Genomic DNA, 24285 nt, shown 5'->3' with positions numbered 1-24285 from the left:
GAACTAAGACACAAGCTTGACAGTTTAAAAATAACAAAAAAAGGTAAAACTTTAAGAGAATAATGTGAATACCTAAGTTTGCATTTAGAAATAAGACACACCAAAATAAAAGGCAGGCTAGAAATAACAGCTACTGAGGAAGCCTTACCTGAATTCCAGTTTCTTGAGAGCATGGCAGGAGCTGACTGGATGGAAGTGCAGGCTCCATCTCTTAAAGAAAAAGAAGTTTGTGCAAGACAGTGAGTGACAAAGATCACTGATAAAAGCACTTTGGGGCTGTGGAAACTCCCATCTTGTCAGCCAGCACTGCTGAAAACAGCTCCCACAGCAGCCCAGGCTGGCTGTGCCTGGTGGGGTATCACAGCTGGGAGGAAAAGAAGGGGCAAGTTTGTACTTTGCTGTTATTTTTTCCTCCTTTAAGAGTAAAGCAAGGGATATGGTATTTAAAAAAAACTTGGGCAGGTCACAAGTTTGACAATTTTTAAGTACAGGAAATGATCTATTATCTGAAGACTGTTTATTACTCCTTTTTGGCACGTGTTTAGAAATGAGCCTGCTAAATACAGAATGTCTTGGTCTGAAATGATCTCCTGCAGTCTAACGAGGTCCCTGAGCAAAGCAGGCACCATTGGATCAGGCTGCTCAAGGATGTGGCCAGCTGAGCCTTCAGCTTGTCCAAGGATGGTAGCACAGCTGCTCTGAGGAGCCTGCAGCAGCACATCTGGGTTCATGTTCCTCTACAACCTGGGGCTGACTGCTTCATTTAACCTGTCTGGAATGCTGCAGCAGGGGAGAGGGCTTTGAGACTCATATTCCATTGAAATCTCCTGTTAAAGACTTACCTGCTGTATGCAGAAAAATTTCAGTCCTCATTGATGAAGGACCAGTGATTGCAGCTCCTCATGTGAGGCAACCACTGATGTGGCACCAGATTATCCCAGGATGCTTCCACCCACCACACCTGGCAGAATTTTAAACCCGTTCTGCATTTCAGTGTAGATTCAGATGCTCTAAATGTACATTATTTGCACCAAATTTCATCTCAGAACAGACAGTTTTAACTTGAATGACTGTTCTAGAAGTTTGCTTTGATTCCAATTCTTACAGAAAAGACCCTGTACACATTTTCATGAGCCTTGGTTTCAACAACATGCAGCAAATCAAAAAAGGCAGGTGGGCACTGGGACCATCCAGGGCAGGCAGCAGTGCCTGTCTCTCAAATAAATAAGTATTAAACAGCCTTTAAATTAACTTCACCAGGAATGCTAACACAGCAGAGTTAAGGACAACACTCATAATAATAAAACTCCACCAACAGTTTCAGTAATTCAATAATTTATTCATCTAAAAAAGTGTGTAAAAGTATATAGCTCTCATCCACAAGGTATATATGAATGACATTTAAAATGGAGGTCTTTATTATTATTGTTTCTTTTTATCAAAGTCTTTTTTTAGTGTATTGTACCAGCGATATACTGTAGATTTAAAATGAACTTCACATTTTTTTTTTTTGTTTTCTTTCAAATTGTCGGCTATATATAAAAGAAGCTCACTGCAAAATGCTCAGAGAAAAAAACAAAACAAAAAAAAAAACCAAAAAGAAATTCAGAACTCCCCAGAAATGTACAGCTTTTACATTTAAAAAAGGTTCTGAAATATACATACAAGCATGCTGGACATTCCCCGCCCCCTCCCTCTCCCTTTAGCTCAAACAACTGTAATAATTCTGATTTAGGCATGAATTCCCAAAGTTAGAAATAAAAAAAAAAAATAAAATAACTTTCTTCACTCTGTAGGAAAGCCAGGGCTTGTACATTTCAGATTAATTCAGTAAAAAACTCACAAGTAAAATAATGCATATTTAAGGGAAATATTATACAGAACTTTTCACACTGAAGTACATAAGATTTTTCTTTAAAATCTATTGCCATTCATTTATTTTGCACAAAAACGTATAAATATGTCACCAGCTTCTCTTAACTTAAGAAAATTAAATAAAAGACACCAGATGAAAACTACTCCTTGCTGCCCTCTTTTTAATTTTAATTTTTGCTTAGAACCAGGTTTCTGGGGGAAGAAACGCCCCTGGATAAAAACGGCCCATTTAAAAAGAACAAACAAAATAATAATTCAAAGTTCAGATGAATCCTGGGAACAAATAAGCCCCAAATGGTAAAAGATTACAAATGTCTACTTTACATTTTTCCTTCCCAAGTTAAATTTTTTATACAAGTTTACAATCTTCATCTTTTTATGCTCTTCAAAAGGCCTTGAGAATTTTCTTTTCTGATTAAGAAAAAATAGTACTGCAATATTTTTAAAGTCAATTTTACACTGTACACATTAGATACAAATGGTTTGATATCAGATTTTTTTTTTTTTTTTTTTTTTTTTTTTTAACCTATACATTGCAAAGAGGATACCCACATGGGAGGTTTGGTGCAGAGAATGAAATAATCCATTTACAGGCTACTTCTCTGACTTCACCTTCTCATTACACAAGCAATTCTTTTTTTTTATTTATTTATTTATTTTATATAATTTGTTTTAAATGTTACATTATCTCAAGAAAAATACTTTTTAAAACCATAGAATTTCATTTTTTTTAACCAGAACATGAAAGTCTTTTGGAAGAACTTTAAAATTTGTAGGTTTTTCTTCTCCACAGATAGATAACTAGGTCACACAGCCTGATCAAAGTGCCCGACCCCTCACGTAAGGCAGTCCATGCCTGCTGCACAGTGCAACAACAAACATTAGAAAATGGAGTTTAAATATAAACCCCTTGAAGCCTGGAATGAAGGAGTCATAAAAATACTTCAATTAGCCATTAACCTTTAAAATGGCAATCATTTTACTAAACAAAGTAACTTTTCCACCACAGTGGTATAACTTCAAGTACTAATTTAATGATATAATTTTTAAAAATTATTTCTTTGAAATAATATTCCTATAGTCAGAAAAAATACACCAGATTTGTAACTGATTTAGTGTAAACAAAAACCATATTTTTGGATATGTACATGGACGAGTCTGCCCAGAATTAAAGGGAGACTTGGGTTTCAGTAAATACTTTCCTAGCATCACTAAATTTACTGGAAATATATTTCAATCATAGCTCTACAATAGATTAATTTACCACTTTCCATTTGCCCCTACATTGGGCTGTAAAGTATTTTTCCTCCCTACCTCTCTCTCACTCTTCTTCCATTAGGTAGTGTTTTCCTTCATTACACACTGGCCATTCCTTGCTTTAACCAGGCTAAATGCAGGTGAGAATTCCTGACAACACAGGTTTATCCTTACCAGAACTTTGATTGTAATTAGCTTCACTTTTGATTTCCAGGTCAGAAGAGTGAGAGGGATGTAGATAAATAACCCTACAGTGGTACGGAGCTGGATTTTTAAGATATTCTACTGTTCCTGGTCCTTTATAATTTAATCCCTCCCCTCCCCAAACTTAAAAATAAATAAAGTATCTCCAGACCATTCATATCTACATGGACAGGTAACAAATGCATGCATTCATCCCAATCCACTCTGACAGGAACTCCAGGTAGACAGAAAACTCCAATATTTATACGAGACTACAACTGTGTGGTTTTTTTGTTTTTGCTTTTTGTTTGCTTGTTTCTCCTCCTGCAAGGTCCAAGTTTTTGATGATCTAGCAACAAAGTAAGTTTTGGACAACCCAAACTGGTCACTGTAAGTTCTTTTTATTTGCAGGGTTGAAACTGCTCTTGGTTGTTTATCAGAGTTCCTAATGCAAAAAGGTATTGTAGTCTTCCTTAAAAAAATAAAATATTAAAAAAAATAATCACACTGACCAGTAGCTACTGGGGCCATCAAACTAACACTGGCTTGAGGTTACTCTGTGTTCACTGTTCTTGGATGTTCCCAGATTTTGGACTGAAGCTGCCAGAGATGTTAATGGGTAGGTTTAGTTTTGAACACTGCAGAATTCACATGTGCTTTTGGAGGAGCAGAAGCACAGCACAGGACTGGTCTGAAGAGAAGCAAAATTGTGTTCTTTGCAGACTGTGGCACATTTCTCATGTTGAGGGGAGAATAAGCCAGAAGAACAAGTGCTTTTCTATCTATTAAAGTATATTCATGATGGCATTGTACAACTGAGTGAGCACCACAAAGTGGACAGGAAGGCAGGAGCTGCGATCCTGAGTGGCAGGGTTACACGTGAGCCAGGACAGTGCATTGTACTGCTCCAAAACAAACCTGCAGAAGAGAAACACAGAGAAAATAAACTGGAATTGTTTACTCCTTTCCACTTGCTTTTCTAGAGGGTTTATTTGAACTTAATAGCTAGTAGCTAGTTTCTCCCAGAGATACTTCATGAGGACTGCCTGGCTGTACTAACATCGGTGGTGTTGGAAAGTAGGAAAGTGACTGAAAGGAGGAAGAGGGGTGAGCTTGACATTCTCTTTGTGATATATTTGAATTTGAACCAAGCTGAGCATAGGCCCTCCCCAGAGCACAGCAGAGACTATGGAATCAGAGTAATTTTGGTTGGAAGGAACCTCTAGAGGTTGGTAACAAACAGTCCTCTGTCTACAGTTACCTTGCCCAATATGGTACACAACCCTGTACTAATTCAGGAAGAATGTCTCCTTTACACCCCAATTCCTAAGGCACCATTACCAGGAGAGTACTTGTTCTGTATATAGAATCAATTTGTTTTGGTGAGTAAAAATAATTATTGGCACAGTCCAGATAAGATCACCAGCTAAACAGAACTGTCTTTGGGGGAGGCAACCAAGCTGTTGGCAAGAAAAAGCTGTTAAGTTTTCTCCCCAGTTTTGCACAGTAGTACCAAAACCTGAGAAGTAACCCTCCCAGCCCTGCTCTTTGGTTGCAGAGCAGCAGCTGTACCCAGAGCTGCCCACTGCTCTGAGGCATGTGCAGGACACAGAGTTACAGAGCTAAGGAATAATTTTGACACATTGAAAAGGAAAGCTCTGAAATTTCAGAGCTCCATCCTCATGACCTCAGGGAAGAAATGCAGAAGCTAAGAGGTGTTACCTCAAGACATCTGATGTAGTTTTAGAGTCAAGGGGATGAGGGACTCGCTGAGAATTTCTGGCAGGTAGAAGCTCATCGGTCTGGGCTACAGAGATGTGGTGATGCAGTGAGGCCTGTGTGAAGGGAAGAGAGCACAAATCAGCTCTGTGTAGCAAGTACTTACAGACATTTACACTGAACAAATAGAATTGTCTCAGGACACCATGAAAAGATGACATTTCTATGTTGAACCCACCATGACCCTGTGCTTTCCAAGTTGCATAATGATTACCATTCTTAATAAATTGACTTTTTACTGGAATTAGGAATCTTTCAAAAAAATGAATGCTAAATTCTGTTCTTAGTCAGGGAAAAAGTGATGAGGGGATGTGAGAGTGGTTCTTTTTGTTATTTCAACAGCAAACATCTAATTCTTCAAATACTCCCAGAGTAAGACCCATCACCAGACAGGTGGGGTAGTGCTGCCTTTATCCTGCTCTCAGCTGGATTTCTCCTCGTATCTCATCCCTCTGGAGCAAAGCCTGTGCATTAGTTTATACAGAAGTAAGAAAGAGGTTTGATACTGGCCATGTGCTGGGGCAGAGCAATCCTGTCAGCCTTTCAAGTGAGCAAGCCTGACAGACCACACAGCCTGCTGAGGCAACACCTCTCATTTATGCTCCTCCAGTTAGGACACACACATTAGAGGGGAATTGCTTCAGAGCAAAAATACTTAATCCAAATCAAAGATGACTTGAAACTGTGTGCCTCACACACCATGCAAGTTCCCTAATTGCAGGTCTGAGCAGCACAAAGCAGAGAGCACCCCATGCTCACGGAATGGGGTACAAGTTACTGCATGAACTCAGCCCCTTCATTTTATTAAAAATTGTCCAAACCAAAACTCTATGTTCCAAGTCAAATTAAACATTTAATTCAGCCTACATCTGAGAGAGCAATTCTGCTGAGCTGGAGGTGGTGCAGGGAAGGGTGGTGGCTCTTTCTCTCTACTACAGATCTACAGTAACCTTATGGAAGGAATACATAAAACTGCCTGGAGCTCTGCTGACTGAGTTTTACTGCTGGAACTGAAACAGAATTGAGATTACTAATTCCCAAAAACCTTGAGTTTTGTGTAAAACTTCATCTCTAGCTTGAAAACCACAGTGGTTTGTTTCTCATATTCTTTTGAGATCTCCTTTCAGTTGGTTTCAAGAAAATCAGACTTCAGAGAAATCTGTCCATGAAGAGTGCAGTGTATGGAACAAAGGTCAGTACCTTGCTGGTGGAGGTGCTGTACTGACTGCAAGGCATTAACATCTGCCTGAAATGGCTTGTTTTGCATGAGGAAAGAACTGAAAGAACTGAGCAATACTGAATACAGACAGTAGTCTGTAATACTATAAGTACAATTCTTTTTCTCTTTCCTCCATGAAAGGATACTAAGACAGACCTTCAGGAAGAGGGGACACTGGTTTTGTGCCTGAGGACAGGATGACCAGAACCACTGTGGCAGATTCTCAGCTTTGGCAGTTGACACGAAGTATCCAAGAGCAAGAGGTTGCTGCTTCAGTTCTTCAGGGGCTTCTCTGGAAAGCAGACGTTCCCCTTGGCTCTGAAAGGAGTCAAAAAGGCAAGTTTGTTGTTTTATGCTGTTACACCTCACTCATTCATTTTGTTTACTAATTATTCAGTCCTTAACCCAGTTTTTTCCTGTTATTAATGAGCTACCCTTTAGTCATCCATGAATCTTAGAGCTGTCACATCTCTGGCTTTTTCCTTGCTCTGCAGCTGAGTTCTCCAGGCCTCTGCTCCAGAATCACTTTAGATTCCCAATGAGCAATGCTGACCTCCTGAACTTAACAGAGTTTGTGTAGGATTTGATGCCACAGAGTGGCTTAGAGGTACTTTGGCTGCAAATCTGAACAGCTGTGCAGCTGTCCTGCTTTTGAATTTGTATCAGTTACACACTTGTAAAACTGATTTCATCACTCTGAGTCACTGCCTGTCAGCATATGTGCCTGCAATTTTATTTCTGCAGAGCAAGAATTCTTACACTTGGTGTAAGCTTGCTTGCTTCATCCTTGTGCATGTGTCTGTGTACCTATCTTTACATACTGTGAACCAAATTACCAGTCCTACAAGAGGTACTCTCAAGAGGTTTCAGAAAGGGTGACTGCCATTGCATTCTAGAGTACTTTTCTTTTTTAAACACGTTTAGTTTTTTTCCTTTACTTTTATTTCATAGGCAAAAAACCCAGAAGACACCTGCAACATACTTCAGCTTTAAATTTACCCCAGTTCACTTAATCCATAAACATCTCTTAAGTCAGTAGCTAAAAATAAAAAAAAAAATTAAAAAATTCCACTGCACAGAAACTGGCTTAATCACAAAGCCTTCAATGCCAGTCCTTCAAAGAGGACTTTCTCCAACAGCAATATCTTGATCAGGAATCAAAGGAAGTTAAACAGGCCATAAAGCTTGGAGAAGGCTGCAGCTCACCTGGCTGTGGGCACCCTGAAAGCCTAACAGCAGCCTTGGAACTGGCTCTGAGCAATCAGACCTACACTGCTCAACTGCAGCAATCAATTATGGGTTACATGGAGGAAGGCTTGACCTTCCCTGACCCACAAGGTAATGATCACACGCTGTTGCTTTTTTAAAACCAAAAATTACACATCAATTACTAGGCCCTTGTTAATGGTTAAACTGAATTACTATGACAGGTTCATCTAGAAATGGCTTGTCCAGGTCTCTAAGCTCTTTGGTCATTAACCTTTCAGTGCTGTTCCTAAGCCACTCAGAGGAAGTTCCATGGAGAGTAAGTTTTTTAAAGGTATTTCTAAAAGCTGTACAGAACAGAGCTTGTTGAACTATATGAGAGAGAAACTGTAAAGAGTGATGAGTTGTGATTTATGGCTGGAGGGTTTAGAAATAGAATTTTAAACTCTTAATTTGCCCACATACCAGTTTGAAATAACCAAGTGACAGTAATGTGCAATTATTTAGCCTTTGAAAAGTGTTGGAGTGTTAAGGTGGGGTGATTGTGCACCAAGATCAAGACATACAGTGCTGGCATTTTTGTGGCTGATGCAGAAGTCATTTTTCACCCACAGACTGTATTAATCTGACCACCAAAGCATTTTGGCAGAGGTTACAAGGAAAACAGAGGCAGGATTTTTTCCTTCCAGGTGGTGGAACTAACACCATTTAGTTCATTTTCCGAGAGTAAGAATTCTTTTCTTCAGACAATTTCCATTTAGCACTGCTTTCTTCTAGGGATTTCTCCTGCATTTTTCATACCAAATTCATAGTTGCTCTTGGTAATACTGTTTGAAGCCACCAGTCACAGCCACAGATCCAGTTACTTAAATTATTACAGACCACTAAACCAGAACTTCTAAATACATGGGGTTACCTGTTTCTTGTATAAAAATTAGCACGTTCCCTCAATAAAACACTGCATTATTTAGTAAAGTAGTATTATGTTACTATTTCTAGAGTAAGAGCTCTCCACAGGAAATAATTAAATGTCAACCTGCTACATACTTGTGATAGAAACCATTCTAACAGGACAGATAAGTCCTCACACAATTAAATGTACAAGAGTTCCATCAAACATGATCCACATTGTGCTAAAGTGGATTTTAAAAAAAAAACAAAACCACCTTGAATTACCAGAAATAATTTTAAGTAATCACTGGTGGTGGAACCAACTCTAGAAAAGCCACTTCAAACAAAAATAACTAATAAACACTGTGCTGATTTTTCCTTTGCATTAACATTCAGCACCTGCAGAGTTTCTGTGGGCTGGGTTTTGTCACTAGGAGAACACTCACACTTTTTGGCTCCCCCAGAAATTCCTGTGAGCAGAGCTGTGATATCTCCCTTTCTCTCAAAGACTTGTCACTTGACATTTATGCAGGGTCATTAGGTAAGGCACAGCCACACAAAAATGAAGCTTCTCTCCTCTCCTTCAATTACCTTGTGCACTAAGAATTAACTTTAGAGACATAAATAGTCAAGGCAGAGACATCCTCTACAAGAGTCTTTAACCAGCACCTTCAATTTTAATGTTAATCTTTGCTTGCTATTGACCTAATTATGTTTGAGAATCTACAGGGGAAAAAAAAAAAAAAAAAAAGGATTTTTGAGGATTTGAGTCTTATTTTAAGTAGCATACGCCCTGAAGTGTATAGCCTTACCCTACTATGCTGGAAGTGAGATCCCACTCCAATGCCAGATGGTGATCCAGGGGAGGGAACTGGGGAGGAATTTGGTGAAGAGTGAAGATTCCCTGTTATTAGAATTCTAATGTCATTGTCCATGTCATCTGGGAATGGGAGGTCAAACATGTCATCTGAAAAAGAAAAGAAAGAAAAATAATTTCCCATGTGCTTCACTCCTTTTTGTTATGAAATTTTTGTAATTTCTTACTGTTCTCTTGTTTTTTTGTTTTTTTTTTTTTTTTTTTACTTACTCCTAAGATAGATGAAAATAGATGAAAGCAGAGATAAACACTTTATGGTTTACACCTACTTACTGCCTTTGAGTGCAACCACACAGACTTGAAAGGAAGAGCTGGCAGACATCTATTAGCATCATGAAATTTAACAATGGTCATAGAGCAAACAAAAATCCTTCCACACAGCTTCTTGACAATCTAGAATGAGCCTTGTGGCAGAAAAAACAACACCTCTGCAGCTGCTCAAAGAAAGCCACTGACAAAATACTTGAAATGCATTAAACAAACCTACATGGTACCCTCAGCACGTGCTGCTCTTTGGGCTTCTGGTGCCACACACCAGCATTCTGGCACTTTTGCTCAAAATTTTTTGTTTTGGAAACAGCCCTGCCACCTTCAAGGAAGTCACAGGATCAGCAAGGACTGCCCCACGCTCACAAAAACCCTTAGAGTTATTCCAAATACTGTATGTTACACATACAGCACAGCTTTTAATATTTTACTTTTATCTCAGAAATTAAACACAGTTATATTATAACTTGTTATTTTGATTTGGTTTATGGAAATACGTGGGAAGGGCAGAGAGAAGACAGAGAAAATGTGCATTCCAGTACTTGGTCATTTGAAATCCAGGTTATGATATCACAAGTAATTTTCAGGGTGGAAAGCATTATAAAATGGTTTAATGAAATTAAATTCATAATAAACACTGAGCAAAAAAGTACAACCATCACAATGTGGTTTATAGCATTCTTTTTCCTGACCCAGATAGCTCAGCAGGCAAAGACATTTAAATTGCCTGATGATATTTAAAGTACGTTTTAGGGGACAGAAAAAGACAGTGGTATCTGTCTGAATTAAAAGTGGAATGCTTAGAACTGCAGCCAAATTTATACTAAAACACCTGGAGCTCTTCATAGGAGTCATGCATTTCTACATATTATAAGTAATTTGTCTTTAAAAAGAAAAATATACTCTGCATGAAAACAGAGAAGAATGTGTGTGTCTTGAACTAATTTCACCTGAAGTGTTGAAATAGGCAGGTGGTTGTTTTTCTTCATCTTCTGAAGAGAAATACTGGATTGCAAGAGCAATGAATTAACTTAAGTTGATTAACTTCTGTCCTACAACCCCAGCAAACAAAACAGAACTAATGTCATGCTCTGCTTAGACTCCAAAGCATAAATGAGATGGCTAATAGCATAGGAAGCAGTTTAATCATTAAGCAGAACAGAGTTAAGAAAATTAAATTTAACACCATTTTGGAAAACGCCAGTTCTTGTACCTGATTCTAATTAGCATCTGAAGCACTAAAGGGCAGATTAATGCAGGTTAAATATTTGTCAGCACAGCATTCAGCCAGGATTCTGGGGCCCTGAAAGGACAGCTGCTTAATACTTAGAGGGGTAACTTCCCTTCTGTGAGGCCCACTGAACCTCCAGGACTAACAGATCAAAGCAGACTCTTTCATTAAAAATAGTGGGCCTTTTTTCTTCTCAATACTGTAACTTCCCTCTTCATAAAACACCTCTGTTGTAAAACTTTGTAGTTATTCTTGGTTTAAATTATTTTTCAATCATTTTTAAGGGTTTGTGGCAAAATAGTTAGGAAAAAGACTTATTTGATACGAAGCATTAACCAGAGTCTTGCTGACACAAACTATAAATGTACTCAAGGAAGCACACTGCCAACAAAGAATTCTCAGGTTGGTCTATTTGGCCAACTTTACAGGAAGATAAGTACCTCCTCCCTGCAAGCTTTCTATACAACAGGTCACAAAGCAAACCATTATTGCAAAAAAAGAAGCCACAACACAGGAGAAAGCACATTATAGTCTGGGGCATTTCACATACTGATGAGTCTCTGTCCCTTCTGGAATAAATCCATATGGTTATCTGAAAACAGGCCTCAGAAAAAGATAATTTATTTTCCTGTAACTAGGAAGTACAGTGTTATTCTCTTTAAATTAAATCCAGATGGTCTGGGGGCCATGGGAGAACATGGGTCCATCAGTTTTCCTTCACAACCAGTATGGTTCTGCTGATGTTCTGAAGAGGCCCTTGGCATCCCCAGGGTATTTCATCTCTCACACCAGACACCTGCTTACTCACCATTAGTAGGGCTGAATCCATCCTCGTTGGGGTAGTTTGCTGGTGCTACCTGGATAGTAGCAGAGGTTGGGAAAACCAGGATGTGTGTACAGGAGGCATCCTGAGGGGTGTTGAGCTGTGATGACTGCAGGTTCAGTGCAGTGCTCCGGCCAAACACCGATCCCATGGTGACAGCATCTGCCCAAACAGAAGCAATGGCAGACACATGGATTTGCATCATCTTCAGCATCTATATTCTGTGTTCAATTTAATTTCTAATCTGGGCTTGCAAGATAATACAAGTGTTCAGAGGGTCTTATCTTAAAAAGGATAAATTACTAGAAAAGTTGGAAATAAGGATCACAACTTGCAGATGTTTAGCTACGTCAGTTTCCACACATGCTCCATCTCTTCTTTCCTTTTGCTGCCCCTTAATCAAAGTTTACTTGTTAACTGAGCAAGTTAAATTTGGTTTTGACACCTATATAATTATGCACTATACCCCACTTTTGTTTACATGATAAAAGCATAACTACTTTCTCATGTAGAAAAAACCCTGTGCTTTAAAAATTACTCAGTTTTAAGATTCACTTTCAAGTTAATTTAATTCTGTTCCACGTAGCAATCTTTTACTTCTAAACTAGAAAAGAGTAAGAATGTCACCATATATGTTAAAATGTATATGCTTACATAATGCAACAAACCATTAAAGGTAACCTCAAAATTCACATTTAATTTCAACTCCTTTGTCATGCTCTGCAGTGTGCCTGCAGTCCTTGCACCAGGGTATCTCCAACATCACGTTGATGAGAGCAGCTCTAGGTGCAGACATGACCTTCCCAAGGTCACTGGTTTGACAATGCCATACAGTGCTCTTTACTCCCAGCACAGCATCTCTTCATGGTATTTTTTTGGAAATTCTGCTGACTCAACCTATTTTCTACCACACTTAGTCATGCCAGTCAAGGTCTTTGGTCTCCCAAGTCTCCCAAAATTCACATGTTACATGATAATTACACTAAGTAAGAGAAGAAAAGTTAAGCTGGCATTTCAATAGTTGGATAAAACTTACCTGGCATCACAACAAACGAGCCCTGAGGCTCCATGGCAACTAAGCAGGCACTGAGGATGGAAGGGGAGTCTGCTGAGGAGATGCCACACATGCGGCACACCTCCTTTAGTTGTTTGCTGATTGTCTGCAGGGAACATTCCCCAAGGAGGATACTCCAGTCTGAAATGAATAAACACAATGACAGAAGATAATGGGCTTCTGGAGCAGCCAACACTTGCTTGGGAACAGCAAAACAGTATTAGCACTGTGCATTTCTTTAACACTGCACTGCTCTGAGCTGCCTCCCTATGGGAACGAGGTGTCCCATTGCTGGCACAACTGGGAGACATGAAACTTAAGCAAAGAGATGGTAATTCACTCAGAGAACTTCTGTCAAATTTTGTTATGAAAAAAATAATCAAGCAAATTTCAGTGGAGGTGCAGACAGACATTCAAGAAACTACATTTAGACATTTAAATGACATTATGTGTCCAAAGGGAGTTGCTGATTAAATTCTCAATGTTTTCCTGCCTTTGTTTGATTAAACACCCGTGTGTGTGCAATGGATACCAAACTTCCCTGCTTGGGCAGGCAACAGCTCTTCTTTCCCTGCATGGGAATATCCCCCAGAACATTTCTTCATGCTTTCAGTCTGAACTGCTGCTTACTGTGCAATGCATTTCCTCTCTCCCCCCACCTCATGAAATACTGAATCTCTTACAATAAGCTAACAAGAGGAGTTTAAGATCTCTTTGGTTACCAGTGTAAAAGGACAAACACTGGTGTACTATCTTTATCCTGGTGTCTTAATTTATCTTCATGTTCCAACTCAGGTGATGGGAGAATACTGAGAGCACCCTCTCAGAATCCCATTTTCTTCTAATCAGTGACCAAACAAAACCTGATCACTGGCCACAGCCATTAGCAATGGAAGAAAAGATGCTGAATGCACGGATTTATATTATACTGGGCCCATCAGTAATGGATTAAGGCACCTGCACCTAACACTCCAGAGTTCCCTTTAAATTCCCACAGAGCTGTTAGGAATGCTAAATGCTGGGGACTCTGGCAGAGTACCTTCCTGCTTTTTAACACTGATTATCAGGCACCTTGGTACACCACAGGAAGAGACGTATTGTCTCTTGTTCAGTAACTTTCTGTGCAAGACTTTTTTGTTTGGTTGGTTGAAGTTTAGAAGTCAGAATTGAATTCTGTTTTTCTTCTGTGACAAGAGGATCTTTTTCTAACAAGTGACAAAACTCAGAAATGACTTCCACGTGGAATGAGTGCAAAGAGCATTTCATCTACACCACACCTCCCCGGCACGAGGGGCAACGTCAAACCCAGTGGGTGAACAAGCAAGGTGTTCATCAGACCACTACACAAATTCAGTGCCAGGGTAGAATTATCGGCCTCAGTTATCTGATTTTCAAGGTTTGTGATCTATGTTAAGTCTCTCTGCTTTGCACACTGGGGCCATGTCTTCATTCCAAAGCCTGGGGCAGGGACAGCAGTGACATTTGTACCTTTTAACTCCCCGTGGCCCAGGCGGCCGAGCCGCCCGATCACAACTCTCCAAGGCAGTGATGTCATCTGCACAATCCCAATGCACCATTCCCAGAGCTTCTGCAGCCCAATTTTACGTGCAGACAACTTGCTCCTCCTTGACCTGGAGGTTAAGAAATAAGAAGATAAAAAGTAAGAAGAAAATTGAGGGCAGTATTCAGGTTTCTATTCTGTATAATGATTTCACTGCTCGCCACCCACAGGAGTTCTCAGCAGAGCATGTGTCTGCTTTCAGTACTGTTACTGCAGGGACCTGCAAGAGGTGCCAATATGCTGAGCAATGCACCAGTTGTTCTTCAAGGTAAATTTGTAGGTAGCATTTGTAAAAAAAGTGCAAGACATTAACTTTTTACCTCTGCAGTCTGTAAGCTATAAAGCACTGATATGTCATCACTGCAACATTATGATCACAGCAGCAGAAAATAAGCTTAGAAAGGATGTGCAAGAATCTAATGAGAATGAGGGATGACAACTACAGACTTAGGTGTGATGTAAACAATAACGATTTCTACCTGTTTGGTAAATCAATATTAACTATGCAGGTTTCCAGGAGTTCCCCATGAAGGTCAGTGCAGGATGCCAGCAGCCACCGCTGATCGTGAGACAAACAGTACCCAACAAACAGCACATTGTATTTCTGACTGGCCTCTCCAAAGGTTTCCCCCAGCTCTGTCTGTTTGTCCTTGATGGGTGCCAGTATGAAAGGAGGTGAGTACAGCTGGATGGGGCTGGGCCTCTGCAAGAAAGTTATTGCAGTCATCACATATAAATAGAGCAAAAACCATTTAACTCAAGAACCAGACAGGGTAGCAGGGAGTACAGAAAAAATGTGAGCTTGAAACAATAAATAAATCAGTGGCATTCACAGTCAAGAGACAATGGCAGAGAGTCATACAGTCACAACACTATCCTGGCAGAAGGGTAGTTATAGACAAATCATTTCTGCTAACTGAAACTGCTGCACTTCAGAACTCTTAAGTTCTCATGAAAACATTTGCCCCCTTTTTGGCGTCTTGTAACTTTGGGAAATAAAACATGAAGTGCAAAGTAGAAGTTAACCAGTTAAGAGGAAAATTAAGTTATGGTATTAGAGACATTAAGGAGTATCATGTTTTTCCTTATGTCACCTTCTTTCTACCATCCTGGAAACACTACAGGAACTTTAAAGGGAGAGAGATGCTTGCAGGGGTCTTACAAGTTTATTGCTCTTCCCCTTACACCTAAATAACTTGAAGTATGAGTGTTGTAACCTGCTGCAAAATCCATCCTGCTGAACAGATACTTTATGAGGGAAACATCAGGATGGAATGTGAGGAAGAGATGCCTGGGGTGACACTGCTCTTAGAAATTTTCAGTGAGAGGGTGTGTTTTTAAATAAGTAATGAAATGTGCTAATAGGTTGGTTTTAAGATTACTTTGAAACTAGGTTTTTAAACCTTAACATGCATGTCTTTTTCCTATGGTGTTTTAAGTGCTTACTTGGCCCATTAAATTTAAATAAAAGTCATCATTATCTTTCAAAGAATGAAAAGCATTCATGGAGAGTAGGATGGATTATGCTTCTTTTGAAATCCCTGAGATCCCAGGAGCAGGGTTTGAATATTTGCACTTTAAGAAGCAGATGAAAGATAAGCCCACTGAAATAGGGGGACTTCTCCATTACCCCAGAGAATTAGTATCTGTAGTTAATCACAGGAACTTATTTCATATATATGCATATATATGTATAGAAATAAAGGCTGGACATAAACACTTCCTTGTAGGAATACTATAGACTCAAACTACAAAATGTCTCAGAATCCCAAGTAACATTTCTTTCAAACTGAGCTTTAATTTAACCTTTCACTTTATGACTAAAACCAAGAAGCTTACAAAGTTTGGAAAGCAAATAGTCTGGCATTTTTCTTACTACTTCTATTTCCTTTCCTTTTGTATTGTCTCTGACAGTTTGAAACAATACTCCTAAAAATATTACTGCTACTCTTTTTTTGATATTTGAGAAAAGTAGTTGCAGTTTATTATCAGACTTTCAATGTCTTGACACCAATACTAACCTCAGGATTTTTGAGGGTCATCTCAATGCTGGCAGCTGGCCCAAAGCCTGTGAGAGACTTGATGTGGATCTGTGTGGGCAGTGGCCTCCTGCACTGGCAGTACACCGAAAATGCCAGAGACTTCAAGTGCTGAATGTAGAAAACCTGTTCATCCTTCATTGTCTGCAGCATGTACTGGCAAGGCACAATCTGTCAAATTCATATAAACAATGAAACATCACTTCAGGTCTTCAGCTGTGCATTAAAATCAAACCAGCCTCACACATTCTATCAGTTAACAACCATGCCACTTCATCTGTGGTACTGAATTATTCACATTACAGCATCTGTAGCTTCCATCAGGGCTCCTGCCCTTTTGCAGGAATGGTTACAACACCCAGCCACTGCAGTTTCCATTACAATGATATTTTTAAGGTTGCCAAATCTCTCAGAAAGCCAAGACTCCTCCTGGGCAATGCAAGAGGAAGTCCCCTGACAGGGCTGCACTAACTGACTGGTGCTGAAACACAGCTCCAGGAGCTGACAACAGCTTGCCAGGAACTTTAAAGGAATTCTGCTTCCTGACACATAAAAAGTCATAGAATTTTTAATTAAAGGTTTTAAAATCCTCAGTCCAAAACCAAACACACATATTCAAACATCTCTATTTATTTTATCTCTTTTTTATCAACATTTTCACTTGCAGGTAGTCTTTGCTATATAGTCTTTGGTGCTCTCTTCCTGTCCAGGCAGGTTTGGTTCCATAGCTTGTGGTCAGAATTAGCATTTGTTTGCTCTTGGTGTGGGAGTGAGCAGCACAGTGCCAGTCTTAGAGAAGACTGTAGAGAGGAGAATTAAAATTCTATTATAATGATTTATGTGGTTGTTTCTCCTTTTCAATTTAGTAAACAGTGGAACCTCAGCAATCTTTTGCTGCTGTTCACTTTCATTTGTGAAGCAGGGTGCCTGAATGTACTGAATGTACATGTTCAACCACCAAGAAACAGAAAGGTGACTGAGGAGGTTTGAATTTGGTGGTTAAGACCCCTCTCCAGAACAAGAACAGGAAGGAAACATTCCTTGAGAAGCAATCATCTATTCAGTTCACATCCTTTCCAAAATCAGAAGTAAATCCCTGAAAACTTTTTTTTTCATTAAATTTCCTTCACATGGTTATGAAAATGTCTGTCTCAGTAAGGTCTTTAGAACAGAAACAAGTCAATACAAAATTGTTTACGTTGTATCTTTACACTCTAAAACCCAAGCAGATTCTTTTGACAAATATTTTTAGTAGTAATAAAACTTAAGTAATAACTTTTATGACTCTCTGGTTCTTGCATGAACCACTGGAACTTTGCTAGCATATTCTACTTAATAATTACGACTGTGTTTTTAAAAGAAAACTTTTTCTCCAAGAATTTCAGAGTTATAATAAATCTCTACACATTTGGTTTTGATTTGTTTTGAAATAACCTTGTATGTGTGTACACTGTCCTACAGCTGTGGGAGTGTTATGCTGGTAGCTATATATCCTGTTACACTTTTACTTAAGAGAAAATTGTCTACTATTTTGACTTAAAATGGCAAAATGCCACCTCTTTGGACAAATAAGCATAAGTGCCCAGAAAATAAACAGTATTTAGAAAGAGTTGGTAAACCCATTAGCTGTCTTGTATAGACTAAGATACAATTCCAGTGTAGTTTACATGTTCCTGTATTTCAGACGTTGCAATATCAGTGGCTATTTTATTTTTACTATATTCAGGTCTGAATCAATTAAATTTCCTGCAGTCTACCACAATCTAAAGTTATCAATCTGATTTTCTGTTCATCCCCAAGTATAATTTATTTTGGTAACAGTTTCCTTGACATACGAGGGAATAAGGAGGGTCAAATTACCAAAAATGACCAATGTTTTATACGCCAATTTGAGACACTGTCACATTCTGATTTTATTTTTTATCATTTAAAATAAAATACTTTTAAATCAAGTTGAGCACAGATGAACAAGGTACACTTCTCACACGTGCAGCATGCATACACAGGTTGTAATTTTTGGCCTCCCCTTCTCCCCCTGATTTAGACTGAGCCCCTGTGTAAGCAGAGACCTGGCAAAACAGGCAGGCTGGGCAACAGGCCAGGCTCTGCTTCTGACTGCACAAATTCAATTCTTAAGAAATTTCATAGTAAGTAACTATTATATGCCAAGTTACATGGTAAATTATTTTTAAGAAGCAGATAATAACAATACAATAGTTAAATTATGCATTAAATGTCTGGTTCCCCATACTACTTCTGGATTAAAAAGTATAAATCAGAGCAAATATAAAAAGCAAACAACTCAACATGGGAAGTAATCAAAGGAGCAACTGGACATTTTTGGCAACAGCACCCAAGCTGCAACTTAGAGAATTGAAATCCCTCTTCAGGAAGCATCTAGCATCTATGATTGCTTAGAACCATGCAACAGAGTCTAGTGCCAGAGATAACTGTGGCTGCCCTACACTGACTTCCTCACCAAATCCAAGTGTTTAATACATAGCTTTGTACTTCAGGAAAACAATTTGCAAATGTCACTAAAATTGAATATATTTTCTTCCATTTTGACTTTTTTACTACAGCATATGTACCAAAGGCACACAGTGACAGAATGACTCTCCAGTGTGGGGACACAGGAAGGCAGAGTTACCTGGAGAATGAAAGAATTCCTCATGTTCTCAGGCAAGTTATCCAACATTTCTGTGTAGCATCTCATCAAACTTAACAGCCAGAAGTTGGTGGAGGCAGATTCTTCATCTGCAGTGTAGGTGAAAGGATCCACCATGTAGATGACCACAGCTGGGGGGTAGGCATTGCTGTCTGCAGACTCGGGCTCAGTGGGGATCCCGATCCGCTCCCTCTCTGTAACACTGCAGCACAGGTGGGGTTAGCAAGCTGGGGCAACTGCAGCATTCAGAGACAACTTACAACTGCTCATTACTACTGTCTGTAAAGGTGTGCAAGGCTGAAGCAGAGGAAAAATGGAAGTGATTCTTTCTCATGTTGGGAAAACTAAAAATGATGACAACAGCGATTGAGGAGAGAGGACTCCTGGTCACAGCAGTTCTTAATCCAGACACCTCCTGTTAATTCTGCATTACAGGTACTTGCCATAAAGTCTAAAATAACCTCATTTAATTCAATCAGAATCAGTATCAGAAGCACATGAAAAAGTTGAATAATATTAGTTCTGCAGGTTCTCCATGTATGAACATGTCTGGGTTTGGGTGCTCTTTAGGGAGAGGTGGAAGGGGGAGAGAAGGAATTGAGCACTGAGCAAAAGTGACAGAGTAATAATCCCGGAGACTGAAGTTCTCTGTTTACAGAAAAGGTTCCACTGGCAGGAGCAACTGAACATTTGTCACTTGGTAAAACACTCCCCCTGCCTCAGCCATGAACCAGAGGCTCAACATCTGTAAGTGATAAAAAGCAGCTCAGACTTCCTTGGTCAGAAACCATGCTGCAGCTGATAGAACAGCATTTAGCATAGATCCACGGAACAGATGTCTTCAGTATAACCCCAACTACAACAGGATGTGGGCTTTTCACTTCAGATACAGCAACTCCATAACATATATCATGACTATTAGTAATATGCATCATCGTGAGAGTAATGAAAAACATGCTCACTCAGGAAGCTGCTTACATAAGTTAAAAAACCTTCTCCTAATTTTTAAGTCTGATTGATGACTATCTATAATGAAGTCTTTAAAAAAGTTGCACTGCTAAAATGTATTTTAAAGCAAGAGCAACATACTCCTGTTTCCTGACCACATGGCAATACCTGCTTGCAGAACAATACTTGCAATGCAAGAAAACGAGGGGAAAAAAAATAACCCCCAAATTGTGTTAATTTTAGAGGCATGATGGATTTGCCCAGGTTAAGAGGCATTCTGTGCCACACGAGATACCCTGCAGTGCTCATCAGACCAGGCCAGAAATACAGCACAACCAGGAGACGTGTCATGGTTTTCTTGTCCCACAGATGCAGGGCAGGTGGGTGTCCTACAGGCATCTCCAACTGCACCGTAACACACGTGTTCCTGCAGCTGAATCAAGCTTTGTTTCTTGTACTGAAAAAGGAGATTTGTTTTTTCCAGCTCCCCTTTCTTAGTAACAACAAACAAATAAAAACGGGCCCTGCTCCATCTACAACTGGAGGGTAGTACTGCATGTGCCACAGAGTCCTTTCCTCTCAAGGATTTATGTAAGGCTGAAGGCTTGTCAGGTGTATGGAAACAGATCAGTGGATTTAACTGTATTTTAAGTTATTTAAGCACTGAAGTAACTTACCCTTCCTGCCCTTCTTGTTGCTGTTGTGGTAAGGTTTGACCTGGTTCTGTGTCTCCTCCAGGACCTGTGCTCCCTTGTGAGCGGTCTGTGGTGCTTCCCCCAGTGCTGGTGCTCTGCCCTGAACCAGTGTTCCCACTAAACCCTGGAGTGGAGGTAGTGGCCATCTGGCTAACACCAGGTGTTGCAGAAGATGCTGACAGCTGTGGCACAGAGGATCCCGAGGAAGAACTACTTCCCACTGGCAGGCTGGTGGTCCCACCACTGGGTGTGGAGTTGAGAGAACTGCCTGTTGGGGGTGCCCCAGCAGCTGGCAGACAGGTTGGATTTGAGGATCCAGGTCCAGATCCAGTGTTCCCAGGTACTGTTTGAGTCTGGTTTGCTGGTGCCGGGGTTTGGTACTTGGGTGGTAGCAATAAGCTGCTGTCAAGCTGCAGAGTGGCTAAGTAAGGTGCTGGAATGGCAGGTAAAGAGGAAAGGAGATGAATGAGAGTCTGCCAGACTGAGGTAGCTGCACAGAGCAGAGTCATACAGTATTTTCTGCAATTTTAGAATATTCTGAGAGTAAAAATGCAAAGTGAAATATGATCTCCATCACTAATACTCATTTTGGAACCCAATCTTCAGGGTTTCAGGTCTAACTGATAGAAATCAAATGACTTTAAGAACAGCACTGACTTTGCAGAGCTTTGAGAATCAAAGGCAGCACTGACATCTTGTTCCTCTGGCTACACTGTGTGTGATAAGAGCTTCAGTGTTCAGCAGACTGAAAACCCAGAAGTCCTTTTACCTGAGCTACACTAATGGCAAACTTCAGTACATTAGTTCTGTTCCTCAGTATCAGATAAAAGAGATATCACAGCAATTATTTTAAGTTATAAATGAATAAGAAATAAGTAAATGAATAATTACTATTTAATGACTCTCAGAGATGGTAAATCCCCACTAGGGGATTTACCCATCAACTGCCAGCTAACTCTGGGATGTTTGCTTTAACTGTTTTCCAAAGCCAGCTCACCAGCTGTCAAGGCACACAGAGTTCAGTACTGGCATGCCTTTTTCAGAGCAAAGGGAGCAGGCACTTTTCAAGAAACCACTTAAAAGTTCCTGTATCTTTTTAAACACTAAAAAGAAGTTTGCACATTTCAGCTCAAGCATGCAACACAGACATGGCTGCTGTTGTATGATCACTGCCTGTCCTGCTGACCAGCCCTGTTTCAGCAAATGTACTTCCAGTAACGTTTTGGATGGGTCTTTTCTTGTGCCAAGAGTACATTTCTCAGTCATACACACAACACATGTTATGTTGCCTCTGGATCCATTCGGGAATGGAACAACCACATCTCTCCTTGGACTACATCAGGGAGCAATGTTAGAGGAGTCCAGGGACCCATCTAGGACCAGACTTCTAACACTACTCCAGCAACCTTTATACCCTTCCACACTCTTTGATTCCACACTCCTTTGTGAAACAAGCACATCTCGTGTTGTATTATAAAAAAAAAAATGCAGCAGGTTGCCAAGAAAAAACAACAATACAAAACAGTTAACCTTTAATGACATGTCTCTGTTTCAGTATGGATAAAAAAAGCCTACACAAGGTCCAGGAGACCATTATCTTCAGGGTCATGTGGCTCCAAGTATCCACACCCAGTATATGAGGTCCTGGTCATCAAGGATACTCTCACTTTGTCACCTCTGTTAGCTCTTTTCCTGCTTTGCAGAGTTTTAGCAAATTTGCCTTTTTTATAAAGACACACTGTGCTTGGAGACATCACATATATCACTGTCACACGAGTGTAATGGCACATATCAGCAGGTAAACCAGATCAAATTTATACATTCAGTCTTGCATGGAACATCTTTGACACCCATAAACATCTTACACCAAGGTGACTTTTCTAATAAAAAAGGGAAGAATTGGCTTCTGAATCTCTGACATGATCATCAGACTGATAAACAAGTCTCTCAAGTAGGCAAATAGGACATGTAATTAATGAAGAAATTAAGATAAAGCCCCATCATACCTTTTTTATTTTTAAACAGATCATAATCCGCACCCTAAGAACAAGTCCCTTCCTTCCACCTAGTGCAGACAAACACCTCCCTAAAGCAGCTGCAGGAGGGCAGCAGCCCTGCTGTGCCCTGCCAGACTTACCGAGGTGATGCCGGCACACCTGGGCGTAGAGCTTGAGCCTGGAATGATTGTCAGCCTCCTCTGAGCCCCAGGGCTGGCTGAACCACTCGCTCACCAGCTCATCCGTCAGCTTCTGGCCCACGCTCTTGCCCACCCGCATGATCCCATCACGGAGCACCTTGCAGATGGGTTTGTGCTGGCCAAGCCTACACATCTGGTAAGGAAAGGAGAAATGTCTGTAACTGGCTGCCCAGCACCTGAACAGATGAGGCAGACTGGTTTGTACCATGAACTCTCTGTTACCAGCACCCATCTGATGGCTCATAATAAATATAAAGCCAAAAGGATAAGTTTATCTGCTGGCTTGGAACTGCACTGGCAGCAAAACTGAGGGTACAAAGTAATCCTACATATTCAAGTGTACAAAATGAGTGTGCCAAAAAAAGGAAATGGCCTTATCTCCATCCTAGCAAATACAAGAAAACAACACTTTTTTCAGTCTGCTCCTTGCTCTTTAGGTTTGGTTGGGCCTTCATGTATTAGGTTGCAACTGCATAACACCACAGTGAATTTTGCTCTGCAAAATAAAGAGAATGTATGCTGGGAAGAGCAGGTGGCAACTAATACCCAGAAATGCACAGAGAATCATCGTGTAACTCAATGAGACTGTGTTCTTGGACTCTGGAAGTGCAGGAAGTCCCCAAAATTAAGTCAATCCTTATTCAAATCATTTTTACTTAAAAAAACCCCAAACATGGCTCTCTCCCAATGAACATGCAATAGAGCAGAAATGACACTTAGAAATAACTGAGTGTAGTTCCTTTCCAACCTCATAGACAGCACTCAAGTCCCTGAAGAAAGTTTTGGCTCCATCGAGCAAGGCCTCATTTTCTGGACACACCACGATGTAGGCGACATCCCGATGGCCCCCGTAGGGATCCAGCAACAGCCTCTCCCAGAAGGGCAAGGAGAATGGAGAGATTGTCAGGAAGTCCTTGTCATAACCCACCAGCAAAGTCGGGATCGGAAGAGGCTCAGGAGATTCCTCAGAGCCTTCAAAGGAAAAAAAAAAAAAAGAAAAAATTGTTAAAATAAGTTAATGAGTGTTCAGTAACTGCAGTGGGGTCTCTGATGTACCAGGAAGTGAGTTATTTTCTAGCAGCATTGGAAATCACTAATTCCTTGTCATGCTCTCTCCTAGAATTTTAACCATAGAGTGGAAATCTATATCGAGGCCATACTGTGCCTGATAAACCATGTTTTCCCCCTTTTTAATTGGAAAAAAATACTTAATAAATGAGAAGATAAGATTTATATAGTATTTAAGTCAAAGAATGGAAGTTCAGACAGCCAAAGAGAGGGAGCTGATCCCAGCATCATTTAAACTTTGCTAGAAAGCTTCAATAAACCATCTTTCAGTGTACTCTACATGGAGGTACTGCATTCCCAAGGCTTAAGCCTCTGGTTTTACTCTGTCATAACCTAAGCACATCTCACAAGTTCCTATTCAAAAGTAATAACATGTATACATCAAATCTGATTTTGCAGTTCTTCATTTGCCTCCATCTGGTTGTGCAAAGTTACTAATATGATTAG

General features: G+C 40.0%; 1 protein-coding gene across 2 annotated transcripts in view; it reads right to left on the bottom strand.

Annotated features, from left to right (window-relative positions):
* Window positions 1-1318: 1318 nt before the first annotated feature.
* MED13L (mediator complex subunit 13L) overlaps window positions 1319-24285 on the bottom strand; it is a 176639-nt gene continuing 153672 nt past the window's right edge. For both annotated transcript variants that reach the window (XM_071762972.1, XM_071762974.1), the window contains exons 19-31: window positions 23519-23742; window positions 22711-22903; window positions 20556-21006; window positions 18913-19132; window positions 16245-16433; window positions 14703-14926; window positions 14151-14293; window positions 12645-12803; window positions 11594-11770; window positions 9223-9377; window positions 6470-6631; window positions 5038-5150; window positions 1319-4233 (exon numbers count right to left, since the gene is read on the bottom strand). In XM_071762972.1, the coding sequence (XP_071619073.1) occupies window positions 4101-4233; window positions 5038-5150; window positions 6470-6631; window positions 9223-9377; window positions 11594-11770; window positions 12645-12803; window positions 14151-14293; window positions 14703-14926; window positions 16245-16433; window positions 18913-19132; window positions 20556-21006; window positions 22711-22903; window positions 23519-23742 (2543 nt within the window). In that variant the 3' untranslated portion in view covers window positions 1319-4100. The remainder of the gene's footprint in view (window positions 4234-5037; window positions 5151-6469; window positions 6632-9222; window positions 9378-11593; window positions 11771-12644; window positions 12804-14150; window positions 14294-14702; window positions 14927-16244; window positions 16434-18912; window positions 19133-20555; window positions 21007-22710; window positions 22904-23518; window positions 23743-24285) is intronic.

Source organism: Heliangelus exortis, chromosome 19, assembly GCF_036169615.1.
Source record: "Heliangelus exortis chromosome 19, bHelExo1.hap1, whole genome shotgun sequence".
NCBI lineage: Eukaryota > Metazoa > Chordata > Aves > Apodiformes > Trochilidae > Heliangelus > Heliangelus exortis.
Note: the sequence above shows the minus strand (reverse complement) of the source record. Positions and strands in the feature narration are given on the sequence as shown.